Here is a 20,562-nt window from a genome sequence, read left to right as displayed (position 1 = left end):
TTTTAAGTTGATATGGCAAACTTGTTGCTTATTCACAAATTCAGATACAGACCGATACAGGGCAACATTAGCACTGCAATTAAGAACTGTGTTTCTGGCCACCTAATGAATTTATGTTCAGTATGCACTCTCCTTTTTGGTCTGTTTTGCTCTCTACCAAGTTAAATGCTTCACTATGTACACCAGCTAGTCCTTAACTAGTCCTTAACTTTGTCTGTATGCTGTTTTGTGCTGGGCAGGTGTGCACTTGGTTTATCAGAGCCTTTCTACTGAAATGTAAGTGGACCAAAACAAAAAAAGTCAAGTTGTGTGCTGGGAAACCGAAAAAATTAGCTGGATGATGCTATGAAGCTATGAATAGCTGAGGCGAACTATGGAGTTGTGTGACAATTCCGTTTGTCTGCGTCTTTGAGCGACTACTTTCACATTCATCTAATCATTTATAACATTAAGATGTTCTTGTGTTATTTTAATATTATTTCCTGTGCAGGATTCCAATTGCATTCCTACCCACAAAGGATTCATAGGATCTGGATGTAATGTGAAAGACAAAAGCCAGTACATACACATATTTCACATAATGCTGAAGACAGCATTCGATGAGTTCAATATTACCATGTTGGAAAACATTGTTGACTAGCTTCTTTTTTGAAACAATGTGATGCAATAAATCCTCTCAGCCCACAGTCGGGTGTGCCATAAGTGGATACACAGGTTCTTCTTCTATGACATTTTTTAAAAAGTGGCCACTCAAGGCTTGTTTGCTGCGCCCATTGGTTGACATACATGTCATTTTGAATGGAATTCTGGGACCTGTATACTGCACTTACCATTACCATCAGTAACCACAGGTATTGCCAAATCAACCAGGACTGAAACTTCAAGGATTACAAATTTTAATCGCCTTTTCACCTTTCGCAAGAACTGGCGTGACTCATCATGATCTAGATAAATGGTGCACATACTGACATGTTGTGTTAAACTGAGATTTGAACTGAAGTTGTATGAAAACAGAGTGTTTAAGGAAAAAATAAAAATAAAAAGTATAAATGTTGGTGTTTTCCTAGTCTAGATGTAGGCATTCATTCACTATTTTACTTCACTGACTCTAGCTAATAGGGTTTAGTGCAATTTGAGATTACATTTTTATACATAGTAAGTGCATAAATGTGAAATGTTTCCTTGATTGTGTGTGTGTGTCTGTGTGTGTGTATGCACATTACCGGTGGTGGTACCCATTGTCTCCTGCATGTTAGTTTTGAACCTTAATAAGTTCTTGCCTCCACTCGCTGGATGTGAAGGCAGGGAGAGAGAAAATGGCTTTTTTACACTTCAATTTCACGCATATTTTCTTTGAGGCTAATGAGAGCCTTAAATACGGTGCCAGACTTAAGGCTGCACTGTTGAAGGCTGACATTTTCACACACAGTGGCACCTTGTCACTGCAGATGAAGTCCTTCTACCTGGCTGTTGAGAGTTGTGTGTGTGTGTGTGTGTGTGTATGTGTGCCTTTTGTGCATCTGTGTGTGTATGTGTGAAGAAAAGAGGAGAATTTGGGATACTGGTCTGTAAAATTCAGAGTTGTATGTTTGAATTGTGTGCAGGTGTTGTATGCGCCCACTTTTTTTTTGTTTGTTTTGTTTTTTGCCTGGTATATTAAGTGGTAGAACACAGCAGAAAAAGCGATGATGTTCAGGAACAAACAGCACTCTTTCACTTTGCTATCTTATTTAGGCTCTGTATATGTTTATGTAACAAACTTGTATTTTTGTATAAGCAGATCTGCATGTGTGTGTGTGGATGATATCTGTTTGTTCTTGAACATTTCTTTCTCCTGCCAATACCTACCTCTGTATTCTCTGTGCCTTATATGTACTGAACATATACTGGTTCCCATGTAGATGTTCGGACAGAAAGCAGCTCCCATAAATCTCTTCCTCTTGTTAGCTTTAACTCTTCGTTCCATCTTCTTTATCTGTACCATACTGTTGTGCAGCACATATCATCAAATTGATAGTGATACAATTCCTATTTACTCACAGCTCCGGACAGGGAAAAAATATGAATAAATAAACACTTGAAAGGACCTGCTCATCTTGTCAGCATTGTTGTCATCTCCCATGAAGCCTAAACAAATATGTCTGCCAAGTTTCTTACCTTGCGGAGAGTAGTCACAAAATGGACGTCAGAGGTAATTATAGAGCAGGAGATATGGTAGGGAAAATTTGTGTGTGTGTGTGTGTGTGTGTGTGTGCCTTTATACTTCCATATCCAACGTGGAAAGAGAGAAGAGGTGAGTATGAGCTGGGTTACTTTCTGCTTCTTTGATTATTGATAGTGAAGGGATGAGATGGATTGTTATATTACTGTGTGACACTATCTGAAAGGAACCTGTATAAGTATGTATGCATGTAAAACTGGAAATGTTGATCACAGTTTTCATTAGCAAGGCCAAGCATGGTCACTTGGCAGCTATGTTGAATTTCAGATTTGAAATGTCTGCATTTAAAATTTCTTTGCATGACTTCTGCACTAATTAAGCTGTAAGATTCTTAAATTTATGCTAGCAAGTATTAGTGGTTATTTATTTACCCTCTAAATGACAGCTTGTATGCTTTCTGAGAGACAACTAACACCCCCTTATGATGATAATGATAAAATAACTTTTTGAAATGTCATTGCTTATGGTTTTTTGAGGCCTGATGCTGCAGGCTCATTCTTATACATGCAGTATGTCCAAGCCACTAGGACAAAAGAAGAGGCTAATGGGAAAGCCCAACAGTGATGGTGTCTGTTTGCATGTCTGTGTGTGTGTGTGTGTGTGTGCGTTTGTTTGTCTCCGCCACGGCCCCGTTGCTGCCACTCACTGTAAACTAGTCTGCAGCTCGTCAGACAGACGTTGACACACTCCCAGTCTAATGTGCTCATTAGGGACTGCACAGCACACACATAATTGATAGCCATGACACACACGATGCACACACACACATTATTGCAAAAAACAGGTTCCTTTTTTTAATGCTGCAGTAGAAAACAAGGTTATATGAAGTCATATAATGGGGGTTCATTGTCAAGAACAACAACAACATAAAATGAAAGAACGAAATGAAAACACTAACGGCACAGAATGCATAACAGTATCTGTGCTGTTTACATGCCGATATTTTACACATAAGGATTTTTTTTATTTCTCTACACTGGCAGCTGTCAGTTACTTCAGCAAATTAACTGCCAAAAATGTAGCAGAACTTGTCACTCAAGAGGTTAGTGTAACCATGGTTACCTTTCATATCCCAAAAAGATAAAGCTGCAGTGTGGAATCATGGCAGAGTAATTAGACAGAACAAAAAAATAGGACCAATCGAAAAGGCATTCAACGATATGAAACAACCAAGAGTGCTTATAAATAACAGATTACATGTGAAATTTCTTCATAAAGTAACATCTTTTTTTTTTTTTACAACCTTTAATATCTTTTTAGTGTTCATACAGCGGCACATGTTGAGTAGTGTCTGGTAAAAAGAGTCTTTAACCCTTTGAGCACGAGTTGGGAATAAAAAGATTCACCTGTTGTCATCCTTTTGCTACCTCCCTTTTTTGTATCATTTGATTAAATAACATTTATAAAACTATTGTGCAAAACAATTTTATTAATGTCTTCATATACTGTGCACCAGCAGTCATAATTCTTTTAAATTAAAAATATAGAAATGATGCATAATTTAGACAGGAATTAGTTAATATGTTTTATATACATATTTTACACAGACCTGAATTAATAAAGGTCCCTGATCGACCAAAGTAAAAGACTTAAGTTTTTTTTTCCTTTTTTTTTATCACATAGATTAAGCCCAAGATGAAAACCTTGCACTGAATAGAGAATCTCCTTTTTAAAAATGCTTTCATGTCAAGGATTAGACTCAACACATGTCTGGGAAACAGACATTGCAGACACAATGCACATGTTGTCCATCTAATTCACACAATAGCTTCAGTAATTCCCAATATCAAATCTCATGTCAATAGTGTTTGGATCTTAGGTGTAGAAGTGCTTTGACGTACTCAGAGGGTTAAATTTTAAATGCTGACTCCAGTACAAAAAATGTTATAGAAAAAAAAGACAGAGCGAGCGAAAAAAAAAAAATCATGGAAAGTGCACCAGATTTAGTTATAAAATGTTCAACTAAATTGTTTCGTTTATGCATGCAGCTTATAACACCCCAGTGATGCCAAAATATAAAGGAACTTAATTCCATTTACACAAGTTTCAAAATACATCACCACTTCATTTTAGAATCTCTTTTTTTAAACCTTCATATACTGTATCTTCTCAATGTCAACAGCCCCCATCTGCACGTTTTGAGAAAGTCACTCTATTCCTGTCAAAGGAAAGCACTAAAATCAAGTGTCTCGGGCCAGAGTGAGTCTACCTCACACAGAAACAAAAGAAAAAATCAACTGCTATAACACAAAATGTAAAACCATGTGCCAAAACTCAAAGCAGTAGTTGTATGGCATCTTTGTGCAGTTCCATCATGTTAATGGTCCTTTCTTCTCTTTGAAAGAAATGTCCATGAAAGGCTTAAGAGAGACAGAACAAGAAAGAGTGAGACATTATGAAAGAGTGTAGCATTGTCCCCAGCCAGTGCTACTGTTTCTCCAGCTCACACACATACATGAGATGGTCCTCGGGGGACTTCCCATGAGTCTTGCTCAGGTGAAGCTTAACCGCGTGCTTGCTTGCAAAAGTCCGGTTGCAGAGCTTGCACTGGTACACAGACCCACTGTTGTCGTCGTCTTCGGGGGAGGGTGATGGGGATTCAGTCGAGGGCAGAGGGGTGGTTAAAGACGAAGGCAGGGAGATAGGTAAAGAAGAGGATAAGGATGTGGGAAGAGAGGAGGGTAGAGGGTGGCTGGATGGGTGAAGGTTAGAGAGCAGTTTTTCAGACAGTCCTTTGGTGTGGCGTTGCTGATGGTGTTGGTGCGTTATCTGACTGAGCAGTTGCTCTCCAGAAAGCTTGGCCAGGTCTCGCAGGCGAAAGCCCAAGTGGGATTCCAAGTGGCTAACGTAGGTTGATGGCGAGCGGATCTGCGAGGCGCAGTCACTGCAGAAGAACACTGGGTGACCTGAATCCAAGTTCTTCAAGAACTTGGTGCCACCAGTTCGTCTCAGCTGGTATTTGACATTAGCCAACCAATGGGATATTGTAGTCATCGAGAGGCCTGTGAAACGGGAGATGTGCATTCTCTCCTGTGGGCTCAGGTCCGACATCATGTACTTGCCATCACTTGTTTGTCTCAGACTGGAAGCAAACTGGGCTTGTAGGATGAGGAGGTGTTGAGGGTTCCAGTTGGATTGGCGGCCTTTACGTTTCTGGGCTGGTGAAATGTCTTCTGTCTCCTCCTGTGTGGCACCTTCAATGTCGGAGCGCTCAGACAGGCTGGTAGGTGTGGAGGACTTGGAGACTGCTTGGCTCTCTGTCAGGTTCCTCAGCATGTCAGAGATGTCTGAGAGGGCATTCTCTCTCAGAGGGGAGGTGGACATGAAAGAAGCTACAGCAGCTGAGGCTTTGGTCATAGTGACAGTGGAGGAGGGGGAAATTGAGGATGGGGTGGAGGTGGTGGAAGAGAGAGCCGTTGAACCCAAAGAAGTACTACTGCTGTTTTTGTCAGCATTCTTGCCTTTGGTGAGATCTATGGGTTGATCATTGTTTAGATGTTGCTGGTAGAAGTAGCGATCTAAGTGGTCGTTGCTGGGCTTTTTGGTCTGTGCTGGTGGGGTGGAGGCAGCCACTGCTGCTTTCTCTGCCAGGCTGTTGCTCATCTTAAACAGCATACTCATGGGGTCAAGGGAGGGCAGGGCAGGCTTAGCGGCTTTTCCCAGGTGGGCGTTCATTACAGACTGCAGTGCACTGAGAGGATTGACGAATGGCTGCTCTGGAGGTGGATGGTCTGTGATGATGGCTGTACTGCCACACAGGGACGCAGGCAGGGGGGATGCCACAGCAGTGGACTCTACTCCATTCTCCACAGACTCCTTTATGGTAATATCTCCATTTGAATCTCTGTGATTTGGTCCACTTCCATCTCCTACTACTTTTTCCACTCCACCAGCATTCTCAGGAGTTTTACAGCCTCCTGCTCTACTTTCTTTGGGGGACTCACCTCTGGCTGAGTCCCCTGCTTCACTGTTGCAGGGTGAGGGTGTGGTACGTCTCAGAGGAGATGCCCTCACAACACCAATCGGCTCCCTCATTTTTTCCTCTACCTTCGCCACTTTCTCTGTCACCTTTTTGACCAGTTCTTCCATAGCATGGAAGTTGTTCTTGGGGAGAGGAGAGTTCTGGCGGCTTGGAGGGGAGATCAAAGGCTGACTCTTGCCAGTGGGAGAGAGAATCTCCCCTCCAGGGAACATGTATTTAAGGGGAGAGCTCTTCCCGGAGTTTCCTAGAGAGAGCTTCATTATGTTCGGGAGCTGGTAGGCAGCATGGATACTGGGATATCCACCCCAGCTTGGAGCTCCATTCTGGGCTTTGTTGATGGCTGAGGTCACTGTGTTCTCCAAGGACTTAAGGATGTCTAGACCCCCTTTAGGACTCTCATCCAGATCATCCTCAGTCAGATAAGTGTATTTTGAAGAAATATCAAATTTCTCCTCAGCCTCTTCCTCACCTCCAGCCTTCTTCTCTTTGTTGACATTGCTGCCATTGTTGATGATGGACTCTTTAGTGCATTCCTCCTCCTTCTCCTCCTTTTTTATCTCCACAACCATGGCAGTGGGGGAGATGCTGGCTGGAGGAGGCACTGGGGCAGGTGGAGGAGAGAAGGTTGTGGCAGCCAGAGGAACTGACTGAACCTTTTCCTCACTTGTTGAATTAATGGTGGGAGCTGGGGTGGGCGACTCTATAATGGGTTTGCCTTTCTTAATAGCCGAGTTGGTGACTTTAATAAAGTGTCCAGTCACCATCATGTGAGCGGTCAGCTCTTGCAGTGTATCATGAGAGCTGCCACACTCCATGCATTTGAGAATCTGTGACTTTCTGGATTCAAACTGCCAGGCATAGCTGGCACCGTTCTGGTGTCCATAGCGGTTGTTGGGTGTGATGTAAGGGTTGGTGGCCTTCTGGAGTATGTCATTAGAGTCACTGAGGGAGGTGGGCTTAGGTGTGGTGCCTCCGTTAGAGTCAGGTGAACTGGGGATATCTAGGTCAATAGGGGCTCTTTTTCGAGCTGAGGAGATAATCTTAGCTGCCACTGGTGTAACGGGCTCTTTCAGAGGCACTTTCTGGTAGTGTTTCGTCTTGATCATGTGGACACTTAGGTCCTGGAGGGATTCAAAGGAGTGCCCACAGTACATGCACTTCAGAACTTTCTGTGCATCCTCCTTCCCCTCCATCTCTAGCAAGGAACGCTTTCTGGGTTTTGACCATCGTTTAGCACCCTCCCCATCTGTCTCATGGTTATCGTCACGATAGTGGCCTGTCTCATTCATGTGCACTGTCAGCTCCACTAGCGTATCATAAGCTGCACTGCAGTCCTTGCAGCGGAACTTGCTGGCACCAGTGAATATGGAGCCATAAAGCTTGGAGCTCTGCCGATACAGCTGGACGGTACTAAAGAGGTTGGGTTCTGTGGATGCTGTGGATACGGCCACTGTGGGATGGTGAACCATGCCTAGTCGGTTGTGGTGGTTCTGCGAGGCCTGCTGGAGGGTTTTAGCCATAGCTGTTTGGTGCCAGTCATAGCCTCCACTTCCACAGCTACTGCTACTGCTGCTGCTACTGCTGCTGCTGTGACTACGAGGGGGTTTTTCTGCAGGGGGCTGGCTCAGGTTCAGATTCAGTGTGGACCAATAGGAGTTGGTCAGGAAGGAGGTGTAAATTGCCTTCATCTTCTCCAGGCTGTCAGCCACAGACCCTGTGGTGGCTAATATGGCCTCATCTCCACTTACTGGGATAGTGGCATTGGCAGCAGCCATCATGGCAGAGGATGAAGACAGTGAAAGGGCATTTGAGGGGTCTTTAAAGAGAAGGACGTCATCCTCATTTTTAAGTGAGGAGCTCTCAAAATCAGACATCCTGTCACTGGATTCGCTCAGGTGAGACTCACTGTCCAGCTCCTGACCAGAAAAGTCTGCTGCATTAGGGGAGTCATGGAAACCAGTGGATCCTGGTCTGTCCTTGAGAAGGAAGTCCTTGTCTTGACACAGGAACTTGGTGGCAGGCTCCTCCCCTTCCTGGGCTGAGTCGTCGCCATCCAGGTCCTCATCCAACAGGGCTGCCTCCTTCTCATCTTCAGGGACGTATGCTGCTCAGACAGAGAGAAGAAAGAACAAAAAGAGAGAGGGAAAGATTTGTTAGAACCATACTGACAGCATATCTAATGATGGAGATTCTCAACTCTGCATTCCTGTGTTTCACAAAGCCAAGCCCTGATAGAAACACAAGATACTAGCATTCACCTTTTCTCCAGTGAGGAATAGCGGAATCATCCAATGACTTTCACAGACAGAGTATTTCCTATTATAAACTATTTCAGTAATCCTGTTTCTAACTTCCTCCTTTTACATTGACATTGTTTTCAAATTGGAATCAAGTCGCCACCCCCTCCCTTCCTCTCTCCCCCCTAGGTCTTTGTTCTGTACTGCAGAAAATCAGAGACAGCTAGAGAGAGAGACGGAGGATGGAAAGAGAAAGATAGAGGGAGGGAGAGGGGAAAAATGTCTCTTCAAAGAGAACTTGCCACCTTATTCTTCTCAAGGGGCAACAGCTTGAAATTAAAACTAAATTTGAAATTAATGAAGCACATTCTGGCGGTGGCATTCGTTTCTGAAGTAATAAATTACTTGTATCAACCTCGGAGACAGCGGTTCCTGTCTGTCAATTAATATGTCTCACGCTTCTTCTGCAGACTCTAATGCATTCCCTAACAGACACACTCGCCATTTAAATTAAGCATGCATTTTCACTCATTACACTGCTCAGCCCTCGCCTCCTCGTAAATAAAAATGAATGTATGTACGTTTGCCTGGGACAAATCTCTCCCCGCAAAACCCATTTGCTTCAATTACCAAAGATTAGAAAAAGTTTAGAGTTATTATTTACAGTTTAGCTTCGGGGAGTGGGCTTGAGGCTTTCAATTTATATTCAAATCCCTCTAGTTTAAGAATAATACAATGGAAATCATACAGAGAAAAGATGTATCAAGACAAATCACAGTCTCGCTTCTTTGTACATCTATGAATGTTTACTTTTGTTAATAAGTCTATCAAACAGATAAAACAACATCAGATGAGAAACGCCGCATGTTCACACTTTGTGATTAAGGCTGGATTTTTGAATAACAAGAGAAGCACACAGAGGCACATGCATGCACAAGCTTCTTCCTTGTTTTGGCAAGTACACTGGCAAAGAAGATGAGCGTGTGTGTGTGAACATCAGTGGCCTTGTGCCTTACATTCCTTTCTGTAACAGGCCATCACTCATCTAACCTGGTATGTAAACACACAGTGAGCTGGTCAGCGGGATGGGTGTGGCACAGCAGCACATATTTAGTCACAATCTACCATTGCCGTAGACACACAAAGGTTAAATACGGGACAATGTGTAAAATATACAATTTGTATAACACAACAATGTGCAGTAAAGACCTCTATGACAACTAAGAGAGAAAAAATATACATGCAAGGTGACTGAGTTGAAAAAAGAACTCCGAATCACACCTATAGTTCGGTGAAAATACAGGTGTGGAGTAAGTAATGCAACCTGCCACCCATATCATACAGCACACCTCAACTGTTGCCGACTCCCATCTCTAACAGAGCCTATGTGTTTGTGTGTGTGCTAGTACTGCATCAGCAGCAACACAGAGAGGAGTCTCTATCATTGTCAGGCCACTGGTTGCCATCGGCGATGATACGACATCGCTGTGGGATAAACAGATGCACAGAGACATAGATATCCCAGAGCCCATCACACATCCCACACACACACACACACCAATTGTACTGTAACTGCTGCAGTCGAACAACTCTTTGCCTTCAGGCAATCTCAGGAGCTTCTCCGTCGAACATGCTGTCTGCTCCAGCGTTCAATCTAACAAAAACGATCTATTTGAAACACTTCAAATGTGCTATCTCATACTAAACGCTGTTACGTGCAATTTAAAAACTGCACAGATGACCCCCATCCAAGCTGTATGAGTTACTGTTGTTTGTCTTTTTTTTTTTATTGAAGTACAACTATCTTAAAACCATGATGATCCATTTCAACTGCATGTTTTAACATTTAAGGATATAAAACATACACACACATTGCCATACTCCCCCTCTCTCAGAGCTTCTCCATCTCCTCCTCTTTCTCTCTCTGTCCCCCTCTTCCCCACCCCCTCTGTCTCGGAGACACATCCACCCGCCCGCACATACGTGCAGCCGAGCAGACCCACATGTACATGCCATCTGTTCTGAATCAGCCAAAACGACAGCTGTTTAAGAGAACAATGCTCCGGCTGAGGAAACAGCCGAACACAGCAGCGCTGCACTCTCATCAAGGCCAAACATCAATGTGAAATCTCCTTTAATACACAACGTACACACCGCGCTTCAAATTAGCTGCCTTTATGTGATAAGAACACGGCATATGTTTGTGTGTGTTGCCCACCTGTGTACCTGCAAGTGTGTGATATGTATTGAGACAGAGGATCAGGGAGAGAATAGTGTTTTGCCAGCAAGATCTGTATGCACTGAATGAAACCTTGGTGTGTAGGCTACATCCACCTACATAGAGCATGGAGAGCACGACTGATTTCTGGACTTGTTTGAGGCAGAGGATGTTGAAATATGGAAATATTTTGACATATAATAGATGCAGTGTTATAACAATTGATATAATGGCTTGCATTATATGTGCTGCAATGACAATTTGGGTTCAACCAATGCAATTTTTGCAACATCATGACTTAAATGTCACATTGATTGCGGTCTGAAGCAGCCTCGATGCCTGTTTTTAAAATGAATATTTACCTTGCCATTATATTTAATGTGAAAGTTTGCTTGTTTAACTTGGCTTCCTTCAGCCTATATTTCACTGTCCATTAAGATCCTTGCTGGCTATTGCAATGGCTGGCAATTTTTTGTCTGATGTACCCCCACAACCCTGTCAAATGAGTACCCTTCCATCATCACTGCCAGCTAAATGTGTTCTAAATTAATTGATTTTAAACTGTATGTTGTTCATTGATTATAGTGACCATAAATTACACACTTTTAATCCTAACTGTGCATATTTTCCTCCTAAACACAAATATGTTGATTTGTATACTTTTAGTATTAGTATATATTTGCATATATTTGTATTGCATTTTTATATTTTTTAACAAATAAAATCACCAGAGTTACTCCAATCTTTCCATGTACCTCTTGGAAACAGTGCTGTATGGATTATTTTCATTGATTAATCTGCTAGTTATTTTCCCACTTAATCCTGTGTCAGCAAATTGTCAAAAATGCCTAGTTCATGCACCCAGAGCCCAAAGTAACATATTCTAACAACCAAAAGTCTAAAATCAAAAGATACTCAATTTATAAGCAGCAAATCTTCATATTTTAGAAGCTAGAACCAGAAAGATGTTAGATGTAAACAATTACTTATTGATTAATTATTCATCAAAATTACAGCAGATTCATTTTGTGTCATTCAACTAATCGATTCATTGTTTTAATGTACACCTTACCCACCAGCAGCCCTATTAGTTTTGCCCTGACAGAAACACACTGTACGGATCAACCGAATGTCCCACTCTTGCTCTTTAGCCAAAACTTGGCACAACATGGTGTGCAAGACGAGGAGAGGGACACACTACACCTTATCCATAATTGTATTTATTGTTGTAGTTAAAGCAGTCAAATAAAGCCGCGGCAGAATTTATAGTGCAAACCAAAGAGAGGAAGGAGAAAAGGAGACGTGAATAAATGTGGTGGAAGGAGAAAAGACTGAGGGAAGAGGTGGAGGTGGAGGAGAGGAGGAGGGAGGAAGGTCTTGGAAGAAAGTCAAGACTGAGGCCACACACACACACACAAATGCGCATGCAGAGATGATCCCCAAGGCCACTGGCTTAGGTCCAGGCTACGAGGTTCACAACAGTATGACCCAGGATACTGAGATAAATATGGAGAAACACATACACATGCACACACACACACACACACAAACCACTGGAGTGGAAGAAGCCTGGGCCAAACACACCAGGCATGCAGGTGCTCTTTTAATTAGTAGAGAGAGAGACACACAGAGAGAGCTCCAGATGAATTGTCAGCAGGGTGGGAGAGCTGGTTTGATCTCATTTTCAGGAAAAGGGGCTGGGTGCTGATTTTGAAACCGAGGCAAGCAAGCAAAGGGGACGCCACAGTTGTTTCTGGGAGAGCTAGCAGCGCTCAGAAATTATTTCTGACGTCTGAACACAATTACAAATCACTGCTCTAAAAGTAAATAATGCTAATGATAATACCTAAAAGAAACATTTGGAGGAGGTGAATAAATTTACAGTCATATCAGAAATACTTGGAAAGATTACGAGACTGATTGTGAACCATGTGTGTGTATTCCTGTCTGTGCATAAAGTGAGGAAATGCTTATGCACTCTGCAGATGTTATGATGTTAGGAAACAGTTTATCATGATTATATAACCACTTAACAGCCCTATCAGACACACAGGCACGTCAACGCTGTCTGTTTACACTTCTGCTTAGGCCGTACAGTTTCAGTGTGTGTGTGTGTGTGTGTGTGTGCGGGTGTGTGTATGAGACAGACAGAGACAGACCGTCCTCACCCGGTCTCATGTAGGGCAACATTTTTGTTGAAAGATGAAGATATGTTCTGTAGGCTTGAGATGAAAGCATGAAAGAAACCCCCATCCAAATTTTCCCACATGTACCCTGTGTGTGAGTGTGTTTATACCCGTCCCCCCACCCCCCACCCCCCACCCCCTCACCCACACCCCCAAACCCCTTCGCCATTTCCCACTTGATGAGATCCTATAATCTCCACCCTCACCTCCCTCCCTCCCCCCTTTCCATCCCTTCCCAATCACCAGTGCAACCCACGTTAATGAAGTTAATTGAATCTGAGATCGATAATGCTTAATTATTGTGATTTGACATGCACAGACAAATTGGTGGGATGGCTTCAGCGTGTGTGTGTGTGTGTGTGTGTGTGTGCAGCGAGGGTGGTTAAAGGGGCATTGCTGTCTGCAGTGAGTGCCGTGGGATTGGCGAGGCGTGCCATCGATCCCAGGAGGTGTTCGATCGACCCAGACGCCTGACGAATGGAGCTGTTCCTTCAACCGGCTACACGACTCACCGGACGACTAACATATTTACAGTATTATTGGAATATGACACACTAATTGCTTCTCCACTGGCATGCCGTGCTGCAAGAGACATCACCTCACATATACTGAGTCATGAAAAAATCACCATGATAGTCCAACAAGAAACTGTGGTAATCAAAAGTAACAGTACAGCTATTTTACTTCACGGTAGCTTTTTATGTAGTTTTTTACTTCACTTTGGTATTACTATTAGTACGCTGCCACTACTATTATTAAGAATAAACATAAAATTAACAAGTATAACCAGTATAATACAATTATATTCTTTTAGCTTGTGTCATTTCTGTGTTCATTTTGAAACATACTAGTATATTTAGTTTTACATTGTGAAATGAAGTCACAGCATTCTGCCATTTTAACTACAATACTACCACAATAACATCCATAATAACAGTAAGCTACAAGTGAACTATTTCTCCAGTAGGTTGTATCAAAGAATATGAGATTTTATACCATGATATTAATGGACTATATGTCATGACATGATCAATTTTCTGAAAAATATATACATGATAAACTAGTAACGGATAAACTACCAGACAAGAATGTCTATTTTGACCGATCCAGCAACTGAAATACTTGAAAAAAACCTACTTCATCACATTGATATAAAAATCACATAAAAACCTCAAACTTGCTATAAAGCAGCCTTTCTCATTGATTTGCCACATGTATGTTTGCCATACAGTGGAGTTGTGTGTTGTAATCATATGTGGAATGGCCCAAATGTTTGGCGTGACACAGAAATCTTCTGAAAACTTGCTTTTTGTGTCTTTCAGTTTGTTTTTTTTAACCACCTATTATTATTTTGTACGGTATTCCAATAACAGTCCTAATAGTCTTAATAACTGCTACTTTGGTTTGCTGTATCCTCCTGCAATGTATTTTGTATTTATATTGTTGTTTTTCAGGCCTGTATCTGTGTATGCTGTATATGAATTATTTGTGAAACGAGCTCCTTGCTGATATCTGGTAATAAATGGCACGATAGTCCAAAATATGCAAAATGCCTTTCAAAAAAGCGGAGATAATATTAGCATATACAGCACATAGTGGCGGTGGCGTTACCGAGAGAGGGAGAATGAGAGAGGGGAGATTAGATTTGGAGTGGCAACAGTTAGTGTGTCTGTCTGTGGCTACAGCAGCGTCGCTACACACTGAAATACTGCGATTATTCAGAAACATAGATGCTGTTGTTGCACGCCTGTGTATGTGCGTGTGTGTGTGTGTGTGTGTGCGTGTGTGTGAACAGTGTTAGCCTGGCTAATCATCTCCCCATGCCACTCAGCTGGGGAGCTGCTGACAGTGTATTTACATGCTGTTGTTACGGTGTATGACACACTCACTGATGCGTGTGTGTGTGTTTGTGTGCGCTACATGTACAGTTTTTATTTAGCAAATAGATCATTTTTTGTACAAATCAAATGCAGCACCATCTCAAATTTGTTTGTCTGCTGGACAAAGCCAACTTAACACCTAGGCACTGACTGTTAACTGTGGCAATAGGTGTGTGTGTGTGTGTGTGTGTGTGTGGTGGGAGTGTCGTCTGAAAGCGACGATTTGGTTATTTATTTTAAAAAAAAGGTAACAAAAGTGTAAAAACTGTGTGCCAGCTATTTATCAAGTCAGTATTTCCAGCTATGTCTGACTCTTGGCATCCTAAACACACACGGGAGAGGTGAATATTTTACACCCTCACACACACACACACACACATGTACACACACTTGTCGTCAGTAGCGCCGAACCTCTACGTGAACTCTCCCACTGACACACTCTGCAGAATTATTCTGACTGTAAAGCTGCTTGTTAATTATGAAGGAGCTGTAAAGGAATAAGTGAAATTGTACAAAAAACAAAAGATTATTATCTAAGTTAGCATCTTGTGTGAAAGATTTATGAGAAACCAGTTAAAAGGTGGACAGAAAACAAAAGGTTATTGGGTGAAACACTCATGTGACAAAGAAATAGAAGAATACATGCCTGCTTTTGAGGTACAATTTGCAAATACCACTGTGACTGAATTAAAAATCAGATGCTGGTCATCCGCTATGTTAAAAAATGACATAAACATGCAATGAAAGCTGAAATAATGACTGAGTCAGCATCTGTGCAGTAGCCTCTAATAAGCCCTTTCTTTGGGAATACCACTAAAAATTCTCTTAACTCCTATTTAACTGAATGAAATGAACAGGGAGAGATTTGAATGTGTATAATATACAGCAAAAGAGGCTTTAAATACAGTGTCACTCAGATGCTCTCACAGCCAACAGGCCACATACAGAATCAATGTTACAATGTTAAAGGAACACCCCTTATTGTAGTAGCAGCCTGCTGTTACACTTACCAGAAAAGTGAAAAGAACACCAAAATCATGCACGCTAGCACTTCATACACTGATTTGTTCTGTATAGAAAACCTCGTGCACAGGAATTGTGGAACATGTTATATTAATCGTAATCAATGCATCCCTAATATCTGATACTATTTATGGGAACGATGATTTTTGAGAAATCTAAATTGTGATCCAGCAGCAGTACTTTGCATCATTGCGTAGTGACCCTGTTCAAGCACTGTACATCATAATATACGCTAAAGTGTTAGCACAGGGCTTAATGTTATGATGTGTGTGTGTGTGTTGAGGATTTTGGTATCTGTGTTCTCATCACTGAAATAAATAAATAAATGAGTGATATGTTTAAATTATATAGAAATACAAGGTATTCTTGCCTGTGTGTCCTGCCACACACACACACACACACACACACACAGGCTCACATTACACCAATATTATCAATGGGCAACTTTTTGTCACTAAATGATCCTCTGCCTGTCCTTTGTTATTCAGATAGCTTGCACTTGGAGCAGTCACACTCTCAAAGCCCACAGGGCAACCCAGGGTCATGAGCACTCGTCCCAAGGGAAGTGTGTGCTTGTGTGTGTGTGCGTGTGTGTGTGTGTGTGTGTGTGTGTGCAGAAAGAAAAACCAGTGGGGTGTGCAGAGTTAGCCAAGCAGGGCTGAGCAAGATCCATCATTTCCACCATCTCCCATTTGTTTCTCCTCTCTGAGCTCCCTGCATCCTTACCTCCCACCCGTCCTGTGCTCTTCCTCTCTCTTACTGCCATTTTCTGCCCCTTTACTGCCTCCTTCTCTCCATCTCTCTGTCCTTCTGCCTCCATCACCTCCATTTCCTCTCTCTGCAGTTCATTCATTCGTTTCATCTTCCTTTAATTCATCTGTCTTTCTGTCTTGTTTTGGCCATGTTAAGAGTCAAAGGTCTTTGCCAGTCGGGGACTACCCATTGGTCCGACGGCTCATTATTCCGAAACCCCAATAGTCCGAAAAATGTCCCTTTGGATCAAAAGCCCATTAGTCCAACGGCCTGTTGTCTCGAAAACAAACACCCATTGCTCCAAAAATGCACACTGTGGAGTCGTTGGAGTTCAGTGACTGAGCCTTACTACTTTCCAGACTCTTAACATATTTCTCAATTTAATAAATTTAATTTAAATTTATCTGTGTTCCCCGTTGCACAGATGATATTCCTAAATCATAACATATGACTTTGTATGACTCCTAAAGAAAGACTTTTCATTTCTGCTGATATTTAATTTTAACAGCTCTTCTGTGAACTAAGTTAAATAAAATAAGATGTGTGAGGTTACTGTTTGACATTCCGAAACATGGCCAGTTCATTTAGTCACAGTTCTGCTTTGTGAAACATGACGCCAAATTTATCAGGAGAACTGAGTGAATTGTGAAAAGTCTGTTTGATAAGTTCATTTGCATTTTAAATAACTGATGACAAGACTTACACTGTTGGAGCAAAAACCTCTGTTAACATATTGTTAAATTTAACAGAGCTGAGCTTACCGGTAAACATCTACTCCTTGTCATGCGGTGAACATTTAATATGATTCAGTATTAATTTTAGCTCCATGTAAAGTGAATAAACATCATGTTTCCCAGATAATGCTCGTCTGCCTTAATGATGCAGTTTACAGATTTTTGTAACTGCTGATTTATTAACCCTTTGAACTCTCCAATAGAAATGGCCTGCAAGTGGCTATGTTGGTATTTTTGCTTATTGTGATGTAATTCCTTGAAGTATCTTCAAATGCTTCATATCACTAAAATCTGTACAACCTAAGCTAAAAGGTTATGTAAGTTAATAAACAATAATGACTGAAAAAATTACTAAAATTGTGTCATGAATTTAAAAAATACAAAAATCGGACATGTTTTTTCATCAAATTTTACTAAATAAACACACAAAACATATTGATCCAAAACAATTCTGAATGTAGAAACATGAACAAAATATATCTTACACTCTATAAGTTATTTGAACTATGTACATGTTTTTGTTTTTGAGATATGCTCATTTTTATGAGCAGAGTGCAAAGCCATTGTTGATATTGTTTCATTTGTGTAAGTGCTGTATTGTAGCAACGGTCCTCATTTCCCAGCATGCCTAGTGCTGGACTGAGTAGTTTTTAAGTTTGCTGTTTTATGTTCCACAATGCAAATGTTACTTTTTATTAGTGTTTGTAATGTGTCTGTTCATGGTGGTTTATGTTGGTAATTCTCATTTTTTGTGCTGGTTTATAGTTTTAATCATGAATGAGGTGACTGTTACGTTTCTTGACTCCAGCTGTATCTTGCTACTATGTTGTTGAGTTCCTGTCCTCTATGTTGACAAAAGGTTGACATTGCTGAGAGCCGCTTCCTGTCTCTCATTCAGTGCTGCTTGCCACGATATGTTTGCTGATCGTAGTCATCATGGCAGTTCCTATTAACAAACCGCACGTAACGTAACAATGTCATAATCTCGCAGTGTGAGTCTACAACGTGATGACGCGAAAGACAGAAGCCTAGCCGGCAGCCGGAAAAAACAATGAATGCTCTTCCTATTTTGGTGTTTATTTTAGATTAATATAAACAGGATTATGAAAACAACGACCTCCAGCAGCCAGTATAGGGCCGTCCACGGGAGGTCCGTTTTTATCGTTATTAGTTCTACTGATTGAAACATGACGCTGAATATAGCAAAAGACCTCAGTAATATGTAAAAAGTCTGTTTTGTCAGGTAATAAACATTATCAGTATCTGATAACCAATAATGACGCACTGCCGTTATTTATGATTAGGCATTACGCTCTTAATATCTTGTGTATTTTGATGTGCTTGTTAAAAAATAATTATATTATTATATATATTTATGGTGTGACAATGCTGTGGTTGAGGTCTGGTTAGGTTTTGGCACAAATCCACTTGGTTAGCGTTAGATCATGGTTTGGGTTAAAATGATCACTTGCATGTCGAGGGAGAGTGTGTATTTTCGAAGGGCTTTTGTTTTTTGGGCCGTTGGACTAATGGGCTTTCAGTCCAACAGGACATTTTTCGAACTATTGGGGTTTCGGAACAATGGGCTGTCGGACCAATGGCATGGCACCGTGCCAGTCTCCCAGAGAACAGGTCTGGCTTGCCAAGAGGGTGAAAATACAAGCAGGCACTCATTGCTGAACAGACACACGCACACACAATAACACAAAAAACTACATGTGACAAAACAGGAACAGCATCGCAGCTGAATGTCAGTAACAGTTACGCAGCAGTAGTGAGATTTGCTAAAACAGAGAGTTGAAATATCTGTTCTCTCTTCCCACACACACACAAGCACACGTGCACAACCTGGGAAATACAAACACACACACTCTTTGCAGCGCAGCCTGGTTAGTTGCTGGGTATCTATTACCTGCCAGTCTGCTCTGATCTCTTTGGACAGCTCTGATCAAAAGATGTCATCCGACCTACTCGACTGGGCTCGCTAGGGAAGTTAGCAAGGGGGAACGTTTGTGTACGTGTGTGTGCATGCGCGTGTGTTTGAGAGTAAATCACACAGTAGTCTGGGTGTAAATAAAATGACAGGATCACTTTAAGGTCCTGTCAAGTAGGCAGGAGGCGATTATGATAACGCCCGCTCTGTTCCAACGCAAACGGACACAGTTAAATTCACTGGCCGGAGCATAATATACATGATATAGCTCTGTTTCTGCCTCTCTTCCTGCCTGCTTCTGTGTCTCCTCTTTCTTTTCTCCTCATCTCCTGTGCAATAATGCCTTTCTTTTTTGAGCTTTTTGGTTATCACTGCTACAGGCCTGAGGTGCATCTGCTGAGAACAGATTGAAAGCAAATGTCACTCGATGACAGATTCAGGCCTCTAAATCTGTTTAAAACAAGAGGGTGCATGAGTGCCAACTCATCATCCACACACACATATTTACACATGCATTATGCAGACACACATACTCTCAATAAAAAACATCCTGCATCTAACAATTATTTGCATCTCCTCCACAAAAGGGTATAAAGAGAATCCCCAAAAATGAATTTGTAAAACAAACAAACCGCAGATGTAAAAGAGCAGTGGCGAAGCAGCGTCTGAGCAATAAAAGGTGTGAAATGTGAAATGTGAGGGGTTTTAGAGGAAAGAAAAACGGCTGGCAATAAAGCTGGAAAACAGCACTGCTCCGAGGCAATTTAGACTGCAAAACACAAACCATTAAGTTTGTGCATTATCTTTTAATTTAATCTTGAATGATTTATAATCCATCACGCAAGGCTTCAACCATATCCAATTATTCTCTGCTGCTTGATTGACAACAAAGGTGATTTATTAAGCTAATAAAAACTGATGTGCTCTCCACTTGCTCTGAAAATAACCAGCCGGACCGAGAGCTTAAAGACACACTTGCCCACGCGTTCACACACCTGCACACACACATATTCCTAAAAGGAATAAGATCAATACCCTGTGTGCATGCATGTTTATTTTGAAATGTGTGTTTTTTTTTGTACAAGTCTAAAGTGTGTAGGAGCCCTTTGAACAATCACTTAAGTATCTCTCTACTTAAAAGAGAAATCAGTCTCCATCTGTCCCTGGCGCTCGCTTACTGTGCCAGAAATGTCGGAAATCAAAATGTCACGTGTGGTGACGAGCTGTGGTTTTTCCCTATGCAAGGCCGAGTGATTATATTAGGCTTTAATTCCTCCATCCATGGCATATATGTCATCTTACTCTCCGCTTTATCTGCTAATGTTACGCTCAATCACTTGATATTAATAGAAAAACAGAGAGCCAGGGGCCCCGTAATGGTGGTGAGTGTGTTTG

At 41.6% G+C, this 20,562-nt stretch overlaps 1 protein-coding gene across 1 annotated transcript in view; it reads right to left on the bottom strand.

Annotated features, from left to right (window-relative positions):
• Positions 1-2,989: 2,989 nt before the first annotated feature.
• tshz3b (teashirt zinc finger homeobox 3b) overlaps positions 2,990-20,562 on the bottom strand; it is a 43,828-nt gene continuing 26,255 nt past the window's right edge. The window contains exon 3 of the mRNA XM_067596442.1: positions 2,990-8,307. Coding sequence (XP_067452543.1) covers positions 4,649-8,307 — 3,659 coding nt within the window. The 3' untranslated portion in view covers positions 2,990-4,648. The remainder of the gene's footprint in view (positions 8,308-20,562) is intronic.

This window comes from Thunnus thynnus, chromosome 1 (genome assembly GCF_963924715.1).
Source record: "Thunnus thynnus chromosome 1, fThuThy2.1, whole genome shotgun sequence".
Taxonomy (NCBI): Eukaryota; Metazoa; Chordata; class Actinopteri; order Scombriformes; family Scombridae; genus Thunnus; species Thunnus thynnus.
Note: the sequence above shows the minus strand (reverse complement) of the source record. Positions and strands in the feature narration are given on the sequence as shown.